The sequence below is a fragment of the Clavelina lepadiformis genome, chromosome 5 (genome assembly GCF_947623445.1).
Source record: "Clavelina lepadiformis chromosome 5, kaClaLepa1.1, whole genome shotgun sequence".
Classification (NCBI taxonomy): domain Eukaryota; kingdom Metazoa; phylum Chordata; class Ascidiacea; order Aplousobranchia; family Clavelinidae; genus Clavelina; species Clavelina lepadiformis.
In genome coordinates this window covers 19,497,008-19,510,877 of record NC_135244.1, presented here as the reverse complement: position 1 = coordinate 19,510,877, position 13,870 = coordinate 19,497,008, and the positions used below count along the sequence as shown (strand labels likewise).

Sequence of the window (13,870 nt, the reverse complement as noted above, 5' to 3'; positions counted from 1 at the left end):
TTTGTGAAACGTATGGAAATGTGGCGTGTGGCCAATTTGCTCAGTAGCGTCATTTAGCTTGCAGTGGCGCGAAAGGTACAAAGTCAGAAACGCAGTACGTGACTAGGCCTATTTGGTCAAACGAAAGCTGAAGTAGGTACAGGGAAAATTTGCTGTGGTGGACTTTATTAAGCTAGCTAGGCTAGCCCTTGTGCAGTGCTGTTACTTTGTATGCAATTTTGTTTTGAGATGGATCAAGAAACTTGGAAAAAAGCATTTGCGACGTTTTGCCCAAGATGTGTTGTGCGATTGTTTTGCCATGATTGGAAAGTGCTGAAAATGTCCGAAAAAGACATAGTAAATTTTTTAGCGGAGAATAATGATGAACAAATTGAAACATCGTTTCTCGAAATTGAACAGCGGCGAAGTCTACAGGTTACTGAACTACAGAATGGCAATGGTGATGAAATGAATGCAACAACCGATTTTCTCTGTATATCCTGCCTTGGCATTCTAATGACGCCGTTCTTAGAAGATTGTTCACAAAAGGTGGCAGAAACGGTTGCTAATGACAACTACACTTTCAATCGCTTTCAGTGTTTTTATTTTCTTCCACATCAACTTTTTGTGTCCGATAAAGTTTCACAGGACACTGCTAAGCAACTGTTTGGTGTAAATGCTGTGGAAAATGAAGCTCATGATGTAAAAGAAATATTTAAGGTACTTATATATATACTGGAAAGTATGACAGCTTTTAATAAGAAATGGTGTGTGTGAAGATAAATTTTGGCATGACAACGTGCAAGGCAACCTCAATTTTTTATTTGCCTTAAATTGGCATTCATACATCCAAATTTTACTTATTTATCTATTGTTTGTTTGTTGTGAATTAATGTGAAGAAGTTTGATCTGCACAATGTTCAGTTCTACAGTGTGCCACACTTTACGCTATAGCTGACATTGATATTCCTACGCCCCTACTTGGCTGATATTGACAGATTGAGATATGTGATATGTGTTTTTTATTCCAAATTGGTAAGTTTGCAGACTGTGGACTATTTACATTCCACAAAATGCATTGTTATAGGGAATCTCCCAAATACAACCCCCCGCCGCTACTAGGGGAAAAATGTTAAGCTTTTCAATATGGTGTTGATTTACAAAGGTTTATGCATCTTGAATTCTTTATTTTACTATTTATTTGTCATTTTGTAGATCTTGATGGAACCCCTTGTGACTGCCAAGCTTAAAGTACCACGGAGCATTGATGCCAATTTTGAGATAGCTATAAACATTTCGCACAGAGAAGCTGAGAAGAAAGTGCTGCCGGTAATGAAGTCTAAATCTCCAAGATCATTCACTCATGGAAAAGGAAAGCATCCTGCGTAATAATTGCTCTGTTTTTTTCAAAATATCTGTCTTGTATAGCATGTAAAATATTGAATTATTTCTGTGTGTTTACATTACCTATAGCTTGTTACCTTCATATTTCAGAAAACGTTTGAAGCCTTTAGATGGGGTTTCAATTGCACAAGTGAAGCATGCGATATCAAAGATCAGTGTTGAAGAACTGCGTGAAATGTCATCTTCACTATCCCAACCCTGCAAAGTTGAAGCAATACAACTTAATCATTCCTCTGTTTATGTCGGCGGCAGGTAAAAAATCTCTCGGTTTTTAAGACCAAAAAGTTACGACCATATGTTTTTAATACTTGTGTCTTATATTTTTTTTGTGTACTTTTCAGGTACAATAAATACAGCAGAACACTGCCGCAAACGCCTTGGATCATTGATGGCAAAAGAAAATTAGAAAATTCTGTTCAGGTATCTCTCAAAAACGTTCTACAGGCTAAAAAGCATTGCTCTGTGGATTTCTTATGTGTATGTTTTTTGTGCTTTTTCAGGAATTTTTAGGTGGACCTATTAAGGATGCGTTCAGGGCTGATGGTTATAATTTTTCCTCGTCCGGACGTGAAGATGTGGATGTGAGGATGCTTGGAACTGGACGACCTTACCTCATAGAACTGATAAATCCTAGGTTTCCAAGTGTGCCCCAGGCCAAGATCCTAGAAATTGAAAAGAAAATTAATGAGCAAACTTCAGACATCTCATCAAGTGGACTACAGGTTTTGACAACTAGCAGTTAACTACGGTTAAGTTAATAATTTGATTATATGGATTTGGTATTTATAAACTTTTTGAAATGTTTAGATCGTGAGCAAAACTGATTGCAAAAGGCTAAAGGAAGGGGAAGAGGAAAAAACAAAGTCATATTACGCTCTGTGCCGCTTTATTCATCCACCAAGACAAACACAACTCGAAAAACTTGGTCAGCTCAAGGACTTGACAGATGTTGAAATTAAACAGACAACTCCGGTCCGAGTTCTTCATCGCCGTCCTCTGGCTGTGAGGATAAGAACCATCCACAAGATAAGTCTGCGTGGATTTGATGACAATAAACAATTTTTTAAATTGGAACTTTCGACCCAAGCTGGAACATATATTAAAGAATTTGTACACAGCGATTTTGGTAGAACATCACCGAGTTTAAGAGATTTTGTTGATGCTGATGTTGACATTATTGAACTCGATGTTCAGTCAGTTGATGTTGTTTGGCCACCTGGTTTCAAATGAGTGATTTTCAATTATAGCATTGTGGGCAACTTCTTTGATCTTTTGGAATTTAAACAGCAGTAGGTAATACTAGGTAGTTAGTAAGTCAATGCCAAAGAAAAACTATTTCCTAGATTCCTACAATGGGATAATTCTGCTACACGAGAAATGGCATCACAAAAATTAGGTAATTATCTCTAGATTAACGTATCAATCTTTATCCTTGAACTGAAGAAAATCTTTGCATGGCTAAGCTTGCCGATCATTGCTTATCACTCGAACTCGTTAATGCAAGTTTCGATAGACAGTTTTTATTTGGTTTAATGTGAAAGATATTGGTAGAATTTGAACTTTTCATCTGGCATCGTTAATGCCTTGCTAAAGGGCATTACAATGGTAGCGCCACTAGATATCGAACATGAGTCACATTATTGTACGCCCAGCACTCTAACCACTCGGTTACCAATCTTGAGAGAGTTTAGAGTTAACATCAAATGCAATTACTAGTCAGACTTTCCAGATTAAAACCCCCATTTAAATTGTTATTGGGTTTGAAATTTTTTACACTGAGTCACAGTTTTCTTGTTGGTTATTTAACAGCAAATTACATATGTCAGCAATTCATAAAATAGGTGATGTTGATTGTCATTTATTAACCATGAAACTTCAATAACATCAACTATAAACCATAGAAAAACTGCAAAAACAAAACGCTGGTGAAATAATTGTGTCACTACAGACAAAATTGGTTTGTGCCTCAGATTTCAGTGCTTTCATAACACTATATACATGGACTGTCAATGACCATGATTACAACCATTTACAGATGTACACAACTATTACAGCAATGATAAAAAGTGTCTTCTGTTTCCCACTAGTCATTTCACGACCATTTTCCATCAGGTTTGTTCCAGTTAGGTCCATCTTTTTTCATATCGGTATTGTTCTGCCAACCAGAACCCCTACCACCACCACCACCGCCGCCGCCGTTAAACATTCCGTTTAACATATTGTTCCAGGATCCCAATGCCGCTGCCAGCACAGCTGGATTCATCATATTAAATCCACCGCTGTTGTTACCAAAATTACCTGACCCTGAGTTTTGCGGTGGCATTCCGGAAAAGGAACTCTCGCGGTTGTAGTTATTCCCACCAAAATACCGGCCTTGGTCTGGCGAAAAGCCGGAGCTTCTGTTTCCATAACCTACCCCATGCTGATATGGCATTCCTTCTTGGGGAGATTGCTGTCGATTTGTTTGTTGGTCTTTTGTACCTTTGGGATCAGCTGTGTTGATGTAGACGCTGACGCCATTTATTACCTGGTCTTCACCGATCAGTTTCTCAGCCACGGCTGGCAAGAAATCATTGATTTGTATTAAGTGTTTTCACTTTTAAGCAACTACTAACACTGGTAAAGAAAATTACTGTCTCACCATTGTCGTGGAATGTGACAAACGCAAACGCTCGGAAAGGTGTCGGGATATAGACATCATCTACTGCACCAAACTGTTCAAAGTATGCGCGCAGTTCATCTTTTGTCATTCTTTCAGTGATCCTCCCAACAAAGATTTTGCTACTTGCCTTTGGTTGTTCCTGTCAAGAACATGATAGGATAATTAATGTTAGAATGTGTTTGTGTCACCTGTTGGTCAGTGTGTTAGAGTATATACAGTAGTTTAAGCATTCACTACTTCATACTCTGAGAAAGGACCAATGGAAGGTCCGAAACATGTTAGCACTAAATAAAATAAAAAGCTATCTGCACTAATTGTTAATGTTGCAACAATTCGGTATAAGAGCGCAGTTTCAACTCTCCTATACTTTTATACTATATAAAATACTACTGTAAATACTTTTGAATGAGGAATTTTCACATCGCACCATCTGCCTTCGATTAAATGTCGCTTTCCAATTACCGCCTCTTGGGCTTCATGGTTGGAAAACCTGATAAAACCGTATCCTTTTGACTTTCCCGTTGAGTCACGTTTGATCTATCACAAGAAACATATATTTTGTGACACAGTGTTTTTCAATGGCAAATGAAATGTGTTGAAAAATATAATTAACAAGCTATTTGTATGTTACTTGCAGCTAAAATTGAATTGACAAGTTGAACAGCTAAAATGGTTTGAAAAAATATGGTAAAACTATGCGTGATACAGAAAACCATTGAACACTGTAAGATGATAAAAAACATGAGCATTTCAACAGCGGCACAGAATACGTTAAAACAAATTAACAATGAAGATGAAACTGGGAAGAATAGAGTAAACGAAGAAAATGGAGATGCTGTATGCAGACAATTACAATGCATCCCTTGCAATCACATACAAGTGGACAGGATTATTTAAGTAATTCTAAATCTTGTTGCAGTTGTGACAGGAAATCCACGTTTGCCATGCTGAACATCAACCTAAAAAAGGATACAGTTTAGGTTGACGCAAAAAGTGGGTTGATATTTTCTAGAATTCCTGTACATGTTTACACCAAATTACATCTGAACATCACAGAAGGGTAAGATGAGTTTTAAAGGTAATACATACATAATAACTGTTGATTGCAGTAGTTTTAGTGAAGTAAATGTAAATTTTCTCTAAAACACCTACGCATCAAATGGTACAGTCAAAAACAACCTACTAATAAAAGTAAACAAGCAGCATTAACTATTCTTTGTGCAGACGAAACTAGTTGATCGCATAATCAATTTGCCAAGCTAGTTTAGGCCATAGACCTCCTAAACGCAAATCACAAGAGCTATACAGCTAAAAATAACTTAAAATAACAATTTGTGGCGACAATTGTTTACTTCATAGGACGCCACATGCCTTAAAACACTCATCTTTCAACCTTGTATTGGGTACAACAGTCATGTGAGCTACCTATTGCAAAATAGTAAACGTTACAAAATTCATACAAGAATTGAAGTTAGTATCCATGATTACAATTTCCTTTCAACAAGTAACTAGCATTTACAAATAATCAAGTACAGTATACAACTGAGATCTAAAGAGGATTGAGCATTTCCAGTCAATAAACTGGTTTCTGTTATTTTCAAATATATCTAAGGTTATGTGCCAGTGGTTACTAAACTAGGTTTGGTCAAATCCCAGGAGTTCAGTAAAACACACTCTGGGATTTAACAAAGACCTGTGACCTGTGAAACTATACGTGTATAGAAAAAAATGTAGTACAGATGATGAACACGATGCGGATGAAATTCACCTCTGTTAACTTATCTCGATATCTTAAGACTTTACTATTGTAAATTTTCAATCTATTTTGTACTATTTTTGCTTATTGACGGGAAACAGTTTTTTTCGTAGCATTCCTAGAACTTCGTTCCGATTTTCAGCTATTCTTTATTAATTGCTGATTGGTTGTGCAAGTTTGGAATTTTCCCATTTACTCTCGCGTCGAGTCATGGTAGAGGCAAGCTCATCTCTAACATTCGATGTGCAGTGATCACTAAACAAATCCAGTTTTGTCAATATAGTTTTCATGAATAAGACTGTCATTAAAAAGAAAGTGACAGAATGTTAAAGTGGCAAAGGGAAAACGACAGCAAAACAACGAATCATGTTGATGTCATGATAAGGCGATAGCTTATCTCCTTGCTTTATTTAGCCTAGTTAATAACTACTAGCCTGCTGTTGTAGACACAAAGCCCTGTGCTTTTCTCCTATCGATGTAGAATTGGAAATTATGAGTAAATTGAGGTTAATGAATGAAATAAAATTTGTTGAAACATCTTTTTATTGGTTTTGCACAATCCGAGTATTAACTCCATGTCAACTTGAAAATGATTAAATGAAACTTCAATGATTTGCTTAAAATGATTCTTGCATGTTTTTAAGTATATTTATTCAACTTTACTGCCAACTTCCCGGGACCGATGTTACTCGTGGGATCATTTTGACCTGAAGTAACTTGTACATTCGCTTACTTGCACTGTTGTGAGATGGATGAGATCGACAAATACAACTTTTTCGTTGATATTTTCAAGTGCAGTAACACTCCATTTGCTAGTATACAAAGTATTGTACAAACTCATAAAATCAGCAACAAAGCTTTAAAACTAGCCTATATGCCAGCGATTCCCAAACTGTGTGCCGCGAATCTTTTTGGAATTTTGGGAAAGAACTGTATAAATATTTAAAATAAGGCATGCAGACAAGCATATGCGACTTAAAAGTGCTCTAACTGCTTCAATAGCTGATAAATAAGCACATACATCGCATGCCTTGTGAAAATGAACACGTGAAAATAAATTTTTAAAGCAATTTTTCTTCTCTTGTAAGTGTGCCGCGAGCGTTTTATAATTTTTCTAGTGTGCCACAAGCTGAAAAAGTTTGGGAACCACTGCAATAGGCCAAACCAAACCTATATGTGAATGGCATAAGAAAGTAGTCCAACAAACAGGTATGCTATCACGATCTTTATCCTCGGAATAAGGAAAGTTTCTCCGCGACATAAACTCGCCGATGCTTCTTCATTGCTTGAGCCATGGTCACTTATCTTGGTGCAAGTTCCAACAGACACACAAAAACCAAATTTGGAATTATTTATAAGGACCATCGAACAAAAGCAAGCGTTGTTAATACTTTACCCAAGGGCTTTACAATGGTAGCGCAATTGGAAACCGAATCTAGTTAACATTTGGTTGGCAGTTTAATTCAAACGTAACGTGAATTCTTGAATTTTGATGAAGGGTTCAGTAATGCTTGCATGAAACTTGTCAAGCTCAGGAGCTTCATTTAGTTTAACAACCACTTGGTACCGAGCTATGCAATTTATTGGTGAACATATTTTCTTAATGTGAGGTTTTAAAATCATGCAATTTTGTGAGTTAAACCAATGAGTATGCGATCATTCAATTTCGTCTGCACCAATATGTAAGTAATCTTCCATATGATCCATAATAAACAGACTTACTTCACGCAAGTGAAAAATACGTACCAATTAAGATGGAGTCACTGAGTCAATCAACCAGCCAAACTGTTCAGACACATCGGGCACCACCACTTCAAATTACCATGTTTGTCTCTTTCACAATCAAGCTTTCGAGACGAAATCATTAATAGTCTTTCATGTTTCACAGATCAGGCAATTGTTCACAGCAGGTGTACATACAGAATAACGCCCAGTATTTAAAAACTACTGACCCACAGCACCATACATCCAGCAGCCAAAAAGCAAACTTCGTTGGCAGTTACTGGTAAACTAAATGACAGAGTGCATCGGCAGAAACTTGCTCTTACATCACATACATACTCGATAAATGTCAAGTAACGTGGAAATTGGTTCCTATGCCAGGCAAGGTTTAAAGTTAAACCATTGTGACATGAGCTATTATGAAACTTATACGCAAAGCAACAACACATGATCAAAATTAGGGTTTATCAAAAACTTCAAAGTAATAATTATATCTGCCTCACAGGCCACAAATATTTCTTATCATACACCCCTGTAAGGATTGGTAAATGTATATATGTGACATAGATGAAAGTTTAAGTACTGTGCATACACAAAAACACAACAGTAGCACAAACAACTTCATAATCTGCGCAAAAACATACAAAAAATTCACATATTAGCAAATCAAAACTCATAAGCAACCAAACTACAGCCACTTCATGTAAACAACTACATACAGTTTTCAGCAGAATCATATAAAGATCCATGATAATACCGTTGCAGATATAACTCACATTAAGTGCAACGATCTTTATCTAAATATTATATCAGGGGTGCCCTACACACCAATCGATAGCCAACTGCAAATGTATTTACCAGAAGTAGATTGCACGCCAGTTGAAAGTTGTTTAGATTTTTGCCAATTGTTTGTTTTTCTTCATTTAAAAAGGAGGCCAATTCGTAAATCTTTGTTGATTCAAAATCAACTGATATTTTATATGCTAGTACAAAGAACAAATTTAACTAAAGGTATTAGAACTTTGTTTGAAAGTTATTTTAGTAGTCCATTATTTTCACCTGGCAATCTTTGAAGTTGAGCACCCCAGGATTACGTAAATAAATTAGAAGTGATAGCATAAACATTGAAATCATTTCTACTATAAGGGATAGCTCAGAGAGTGAACTAACTCTGCAAGCATAGAGCAGGTGTAAAACCTATCTCAATTAATCTTACCATGGTCATGACCAGGTCACCAAATGGCGCAAAAAAAGCTTCCAAGTCTTTCTCTTCGACCTTCCACGGAAGTCCCAGCACAATAAGATCTGAGCATTTTTGTGCAGGTCGTTTACTTCGAATGCTTTGACTGTCTTCGTCCTCCATTTTGCGTTTATTATCTGTAACGAGCATTACCTTAACTTGCGATATACCGGTAGGTTATGCATATGGTATAATATCAACACCAAGCGAGAGAAATTTAGATTGTTTGTAGGGATGTGCCGCGAGGAAGATTATTCGGGTTCATGCGAACCCGAATATCATGAAGGTCAACAAGAACGAATCCCAAATCTATTCGTATTAGAACCAAACAATAAAATTTCATCCAAAAGTTGTCAAGTCTTGCTTGTAAAATGATGTAATCGTTAAAAAAGTAGCTTTCTTTCAAAAAATAGTGTTTAAAAAACGATTGAAAAAGCAAAATCGTTAAGAAAACGACCTTCATTGTAAGTATTGTTAACCCTAGTTTAGCTTTGTCGGGAAACTAGACCATTATTTTTAACTCAAGTCAGTAAATTTATAAGTAATATTGTATTCGGGTTCGCCATTGTTAGTATTCGTCCGAATCTTCCATAAAGGCGATATTTGGCGAATCTATTCGGGTTTGGGTTCGTATCGGCGCATCCCTAATTGTTTGTGACAATAGTAGACAATAATTTATGATACACAGAAGACATGCAGCAAACGCAATGCATTTGGGGTATGCTACTTTATAAACAACATTACATACCATTATTAATTAATTATCACCAACATGAACAAAAAATGTAAGATACAAAGCAATTAGGCCTACATTTATTAAAAACAGAGAAGCAAACACAAATTTAATATGAACTACCTTTAGGATAAACCACAATGTACAAGTTATCTTTCCAAACACCACCGTCGTGAGGTGGATACAATATCCCATCCACAAGTTTTACCCCTCTCATGGTTTGCGTGTCGAGGTTTCGATATTTCAAGCCACATGCACCAGGAAACTGAGCTAGAAACATAAAACAAAGAAATCATGTTGACAATTAATTAAACCACGGCGCAAAGTAAAAACCATAATCAATTTAGTCATATTATAAACTGATATTACATAAGTCAAAGGAAATTTGAGTGTGGTTTGGTATGATATGTCACCCCATAGGATTTGTTGTTCCATAAACAAAAACTTGTAAGTTTTACATTTTTCTAACCTTCCAACCATCACACATTACACTTCCAGAGCAAAAAGTATGACAAGACGGGCAGTTTTTGTTAAAAACGTGTTTGTTCAATGCCAAAAATTGAATTTGTGCCAAGTCAATTAGACCTGCAGTAAACTATGCTAGGTGTGCACCAAGAAAATCCAAGTTTATCTCCAATGAAATACGCACTTTAAAACAGCAACATACTACAGTAAAGGGTAATACTAGCACTGTTAGTCACTTTAAAATGTAAACAAGCTAGACAGTGCACAAGCACACAAATGATTTATCAATAAGAGTTTGCTTTGTGTGGTTGATTTATTAGCCAACCATTTTAATCTATTAGTGTCAGCCGCACCAATATCATGAAATTTTAACGTTACTCTATCCAAAATTATTTTGTTGTGCAAATATCAGTATATTAATGGTGAAAATAGCACATGCCACACTTTCCACTAGCCAGCGGTTTCACTGGATGCTACTTTTTACCGGTAATGGATGAAAGATGTATGGTTAGATTTTCTTCAGTGGGTATTTCAATTGCTTCATTATCATGTTCATCAGCAATTCTAACATACAACATTCTAAATTTGCAAAATACAGCAATTTCACTTTTAAAAGCTGAAAAAATAAATATTTGACTTCATATGCACCATCTGATCTGACTTGACAAAGCGCTACAGAGAAGACAATGCAACCTTATAAAGAGTCAACCGGTTCTCACCAGTCCATAAAGTCTAAATTACTCCTGATGATGTTCGTGAAAGCTGAGGCCACATCGAGAAGTTTGCTTTCAGCGCGCCAGATAAATGTAATGCCAAGCTTTGTGCTTCGCCAACATAATACGTATAACCTAGAACAGGTTTCACCAAACTTTTTTCACACAGGGCCATATAAGCATGAGAACTGATGGTCGTGGGCCAGGTTAATGCTTTGATCAAAACGTCTCAATATTATAAGCTCATTTATGGTACAGTGAGGCGAGCCAGACAAACTAATGTAGCATACCGGGCCGTAGTTTGGTGACCCTTGATACAAAATATTGGGAAAAACAGCAATTCTTTGCAGTAGGGAGCTAGGATAGCTGTTTGGGCTTTAGGTTTCAGAATCACTGACTGTTTGTGCAAAGAGATTAAGAAGATATAAATAGGATGTCATGATTGTTGCTTGAACTGTGCTGATATGGTATTACTAATACATGGTATTCAGCCTAGGCTACCAGTTAAAACAGATATACGGTACTGAAGTTGCAATTGCACTCTCAAATAGCCCATACTAAGTGTACATTGTCTATTTAATATAAAAATTAGAATTTTTGTTACAGTTTTTGACGTACTTTCTTTCAAGTTTTGCACCAAGAAAACATCACCTTCCATCACCGCATTATGAAACCACAATATATTCAATTATAAATTGAGCCAGTATTTGGTTGTGTGTTTCTACACTTGCCTACGCTCACAACAGAACAGCTGGATATAGAATGAAGTTTACATCTTTGAAAAAAAAAACGTGAAAGAGGCTGTGACAAAAAGGGCTATGGCGACTAGGCCACCCAATGCATGATTACATTTGACATGAAGCACGACACTGTGTTAACAGCCTTTATGAAGTAACTATTTCATGCTATGTTGCTCACGCAGCCTGTTGTTAAATGTTAAAGATACAGTAGGCGGTTTGGTTGGGAGATAGGGTACGCAAAAAGTTGATTTTAGCTGTTTAAGGTTTCATTGGAGTTAAATTTAGATTAGAAGGTAGATTTTGGTTACTATTGGCTAGGGTTGCCATACGTCAGGATTTTCCTGGACAAGTCCAGGATTTTAGTGTTTAATTCTGCATCAGGAAGAAATGGAACAAGTAAACAGTTTTTAAATGTCCAGGATTTTTGAAGAATGCATTTTATGAAATCTAACTGGCAATATGTTTACAGTAAGAATTTTAGTGCTAAAGAATCAATTTTTTTTATTCTTTTTCTGTTGAAAATGTAAATTTACTGACGAGATGCAGGCCTAATTCCTTCTAAGTCTACTGGCTATAAGACATTGCCCCAACACCAGTCTAGTGTGATTTTTAGTTAACTTTGCTTTGTGACATAGCCTAGTAATTTTCATTATTTGGTAATTATGCGATTTGGCTTTTTTATTTTTCGAGTCATTTGGCTAGACTAGTTTATTTTGTGGAATCAATTTTGCTGTTTGCTTTATAGTAAGCAGAACTATCTTTGTATTTTGTAACTTTTAGGTAGTGAATGTAGCAAAATTGGTCTTAATTTCATTAAGTGAAAAAAAAAAGGTCTAATATTAATAATACAGAAAGTTGTTGGACGAAAAAAATGTGGCAATTTTGTGCTTTTTTCCCTTTGTGGCAGTGGTGCTGTCTTGTGAAAAAAATAAGCGTTTGGATTGGTAAGATGAAAAAACACTGTAAAATGCCGTATAGTGCCTGTTTGGTGTTGCGAAAGTTGGTCATTGAAACTGTCAGGAATTTCACTTTTTCAGATATGGTAACCCTACTAGGCCTATAGGCTATATCATAACATTTAAATAGCTTACATTACGTTAATAAGAAACTGAGAAACATAGCTTCAAACACATGATTTTTCCGGTGAAATAGACCTAGGGCTAGTGGCGGCCAAACCTTTTTCACCCCATCTTTGCTGTTTGCACTAAAATTTACACCATATTTTTTGGAGTCTTTCCTACTTTTGCACTCCGACTTGAATCATTAAGTAATAAAAAATAAATTATGACATGATAATTCCTCAATATTTGATCCTAACATGGGAGCGCAAAAGTAAGAGAATCACCTTTTTTACGACCATATGTCTATAGGCCTAGTTATGTTGTGCACGGACGACTGTTGTCTGTACAATGCTTCCTCGATTATCCATCCCTCGATTAACCGGCATTCGATTATCCGGTCGCTCTATTTTGCTACAGCATTTCAAAATTAGATGGCTTTTTAACTAGCCAATGGACGAATCGTTTCTGAGAAGTTTACTTCACGGTAAATCCAATCATCACAATGTCGTACAACGCAATATAATAGTTTATTACGTCACTATTAAAACAATCAGAGGCTGCTTTCCTGCGGTGGAGTCATCTGTCGAATTGTCAAAGTTGTGAGATGGAGTTCTTTTTTCTTGCTAAACATTTTAACTTCTACTTGACTACTAGTTTTACTACTACTACTTTTAACTACTTCTATTTTAACTTCTCTATTTTAACTTCTCTATTTTAACTTCTAATTTCGACTTTGTTTATTAGGATAGGCAGCTAGTATAGGCTACAATTCCTATCAACACAAACAGTAAACAAAGCATAACATAAATTTAGGGAATGTCATCGGACACCAGATTTATTAGTAAATCGTCGATTCTATCGGAAAGTGAGGAGTTACGGAAAATTCGTTTATTTTCATAGTTAATTTATAACGGCGGTTATTTAATTATCTCATAACGCAAACGGCAATGTTCAATGTAAATTTAGAAATTGTTATTGTACTTGATGAAGCTTAAATAAAAACATAAAAGCAGAAACATTGGAAACCACAGGTTGGAGTTGGAGCCAATTGTTGGACGGACAGGCGACGATTTTGTTCGAATAGTTTGCTAGATAAAACGATTGCAATTTTCTTCTATTTATTCATTTTAGTTAGTTTCATTTGTTAGTTGGAAATACCTTTTTACTTCTTCTTTATTATATTTTCCGAATTTGGAATTGTTCACTAGAATTAACTGAACAGAAGCAAGCCAGCTTCCTTGTTCAAGGTTATTACGAAGGTAGCACAATGGGGAATCGAGCTCAGCTCTAATATTTACGAACCAGGCACGCTCACCACTCCGCCATGATTGTCATGAATTATGACAGATGAAAAATTACCAATTTACTTAACCATTATAATCTGTAAGTAAAGCG

The 13,870-nt window shown here is 36.1% G+C and overlaps 2 protein-coding genes across 5 annotated transcripts; one reads left to right on the top strand and one right to left on the bottom strand.

The window, feature by feature from the left end:
* The first annotated feature begins 22 nt into the window (after window positions 1-22).
* LOC143459351 (tRNA pseudouridine synthase Pus10-like) lies at window positions 23-2,646 on the top strand. The gene is made up of 6 exons (XM_076956465.1): window positions 23-699; window positions 1,195-1,364; window positions 1,474-1,635; window positions 1,725-1,803; window positions 1,884-2,105; window positions 2,191-2,646. The coding sequence occupies exons 1-6, from the start codon at window positions 211-213 to the stop codon at window positions 2,611-2,613; spliced, it is 1,545 nt and encodes a 514-aa protein (XP_076812580.1). The 5' UTR covers window positions 23-210; the 3' UTR covers window positions 2,614-2,646.
* Window positions 2,647-3,225: 579 nt separating this feature from the next.
* Window positions 3,226-12,876, bottom strand: LOC143459352 (TAR DNA-binding protein 43-like). 4 transcript variants are annotated; one of them, XM_076956469.1, is made up of 6 exons: window positions 12,760-12,876; window positions 9,620-9,766; window positions 8,740-8,921; window positions 4,445-4,582; window positions 4,025-4,184; window positions 3,226-3,942 (listed from the first exon to the last, which is right to left on the bottom strand). In XM_076956469.1, exons 2-6 carry the CDS (start codon window positions 9,711-9,713, stop codon window positions 3,476-3,478), a joined length of 1,041 nt encoding a protein of 346 aa, XP_076812584.1. In that variant the 5' UTR covers window positions 9,714-9,766; window positions 12,760-12,876; the 3' UTR covers window positions 3,226-3,475. The 4 variants fall into 4 exon arrangements, with proteins under 4 accessions (XP_076812584.1, XP_076812583.1, XP_076812581.1 ...); XM_076956468.1 differs by lacking the exon at window positions 12,760-12,876 and adding an exon at window positions 11,293-11,419; XM_076956466.1 differs by lacking the exon at window positions 12,760-12,876 and adding an exon at window positions 10,446-10,598.
* Window positions 12,877-13,870: the final 994 nt, after the last annotated feature.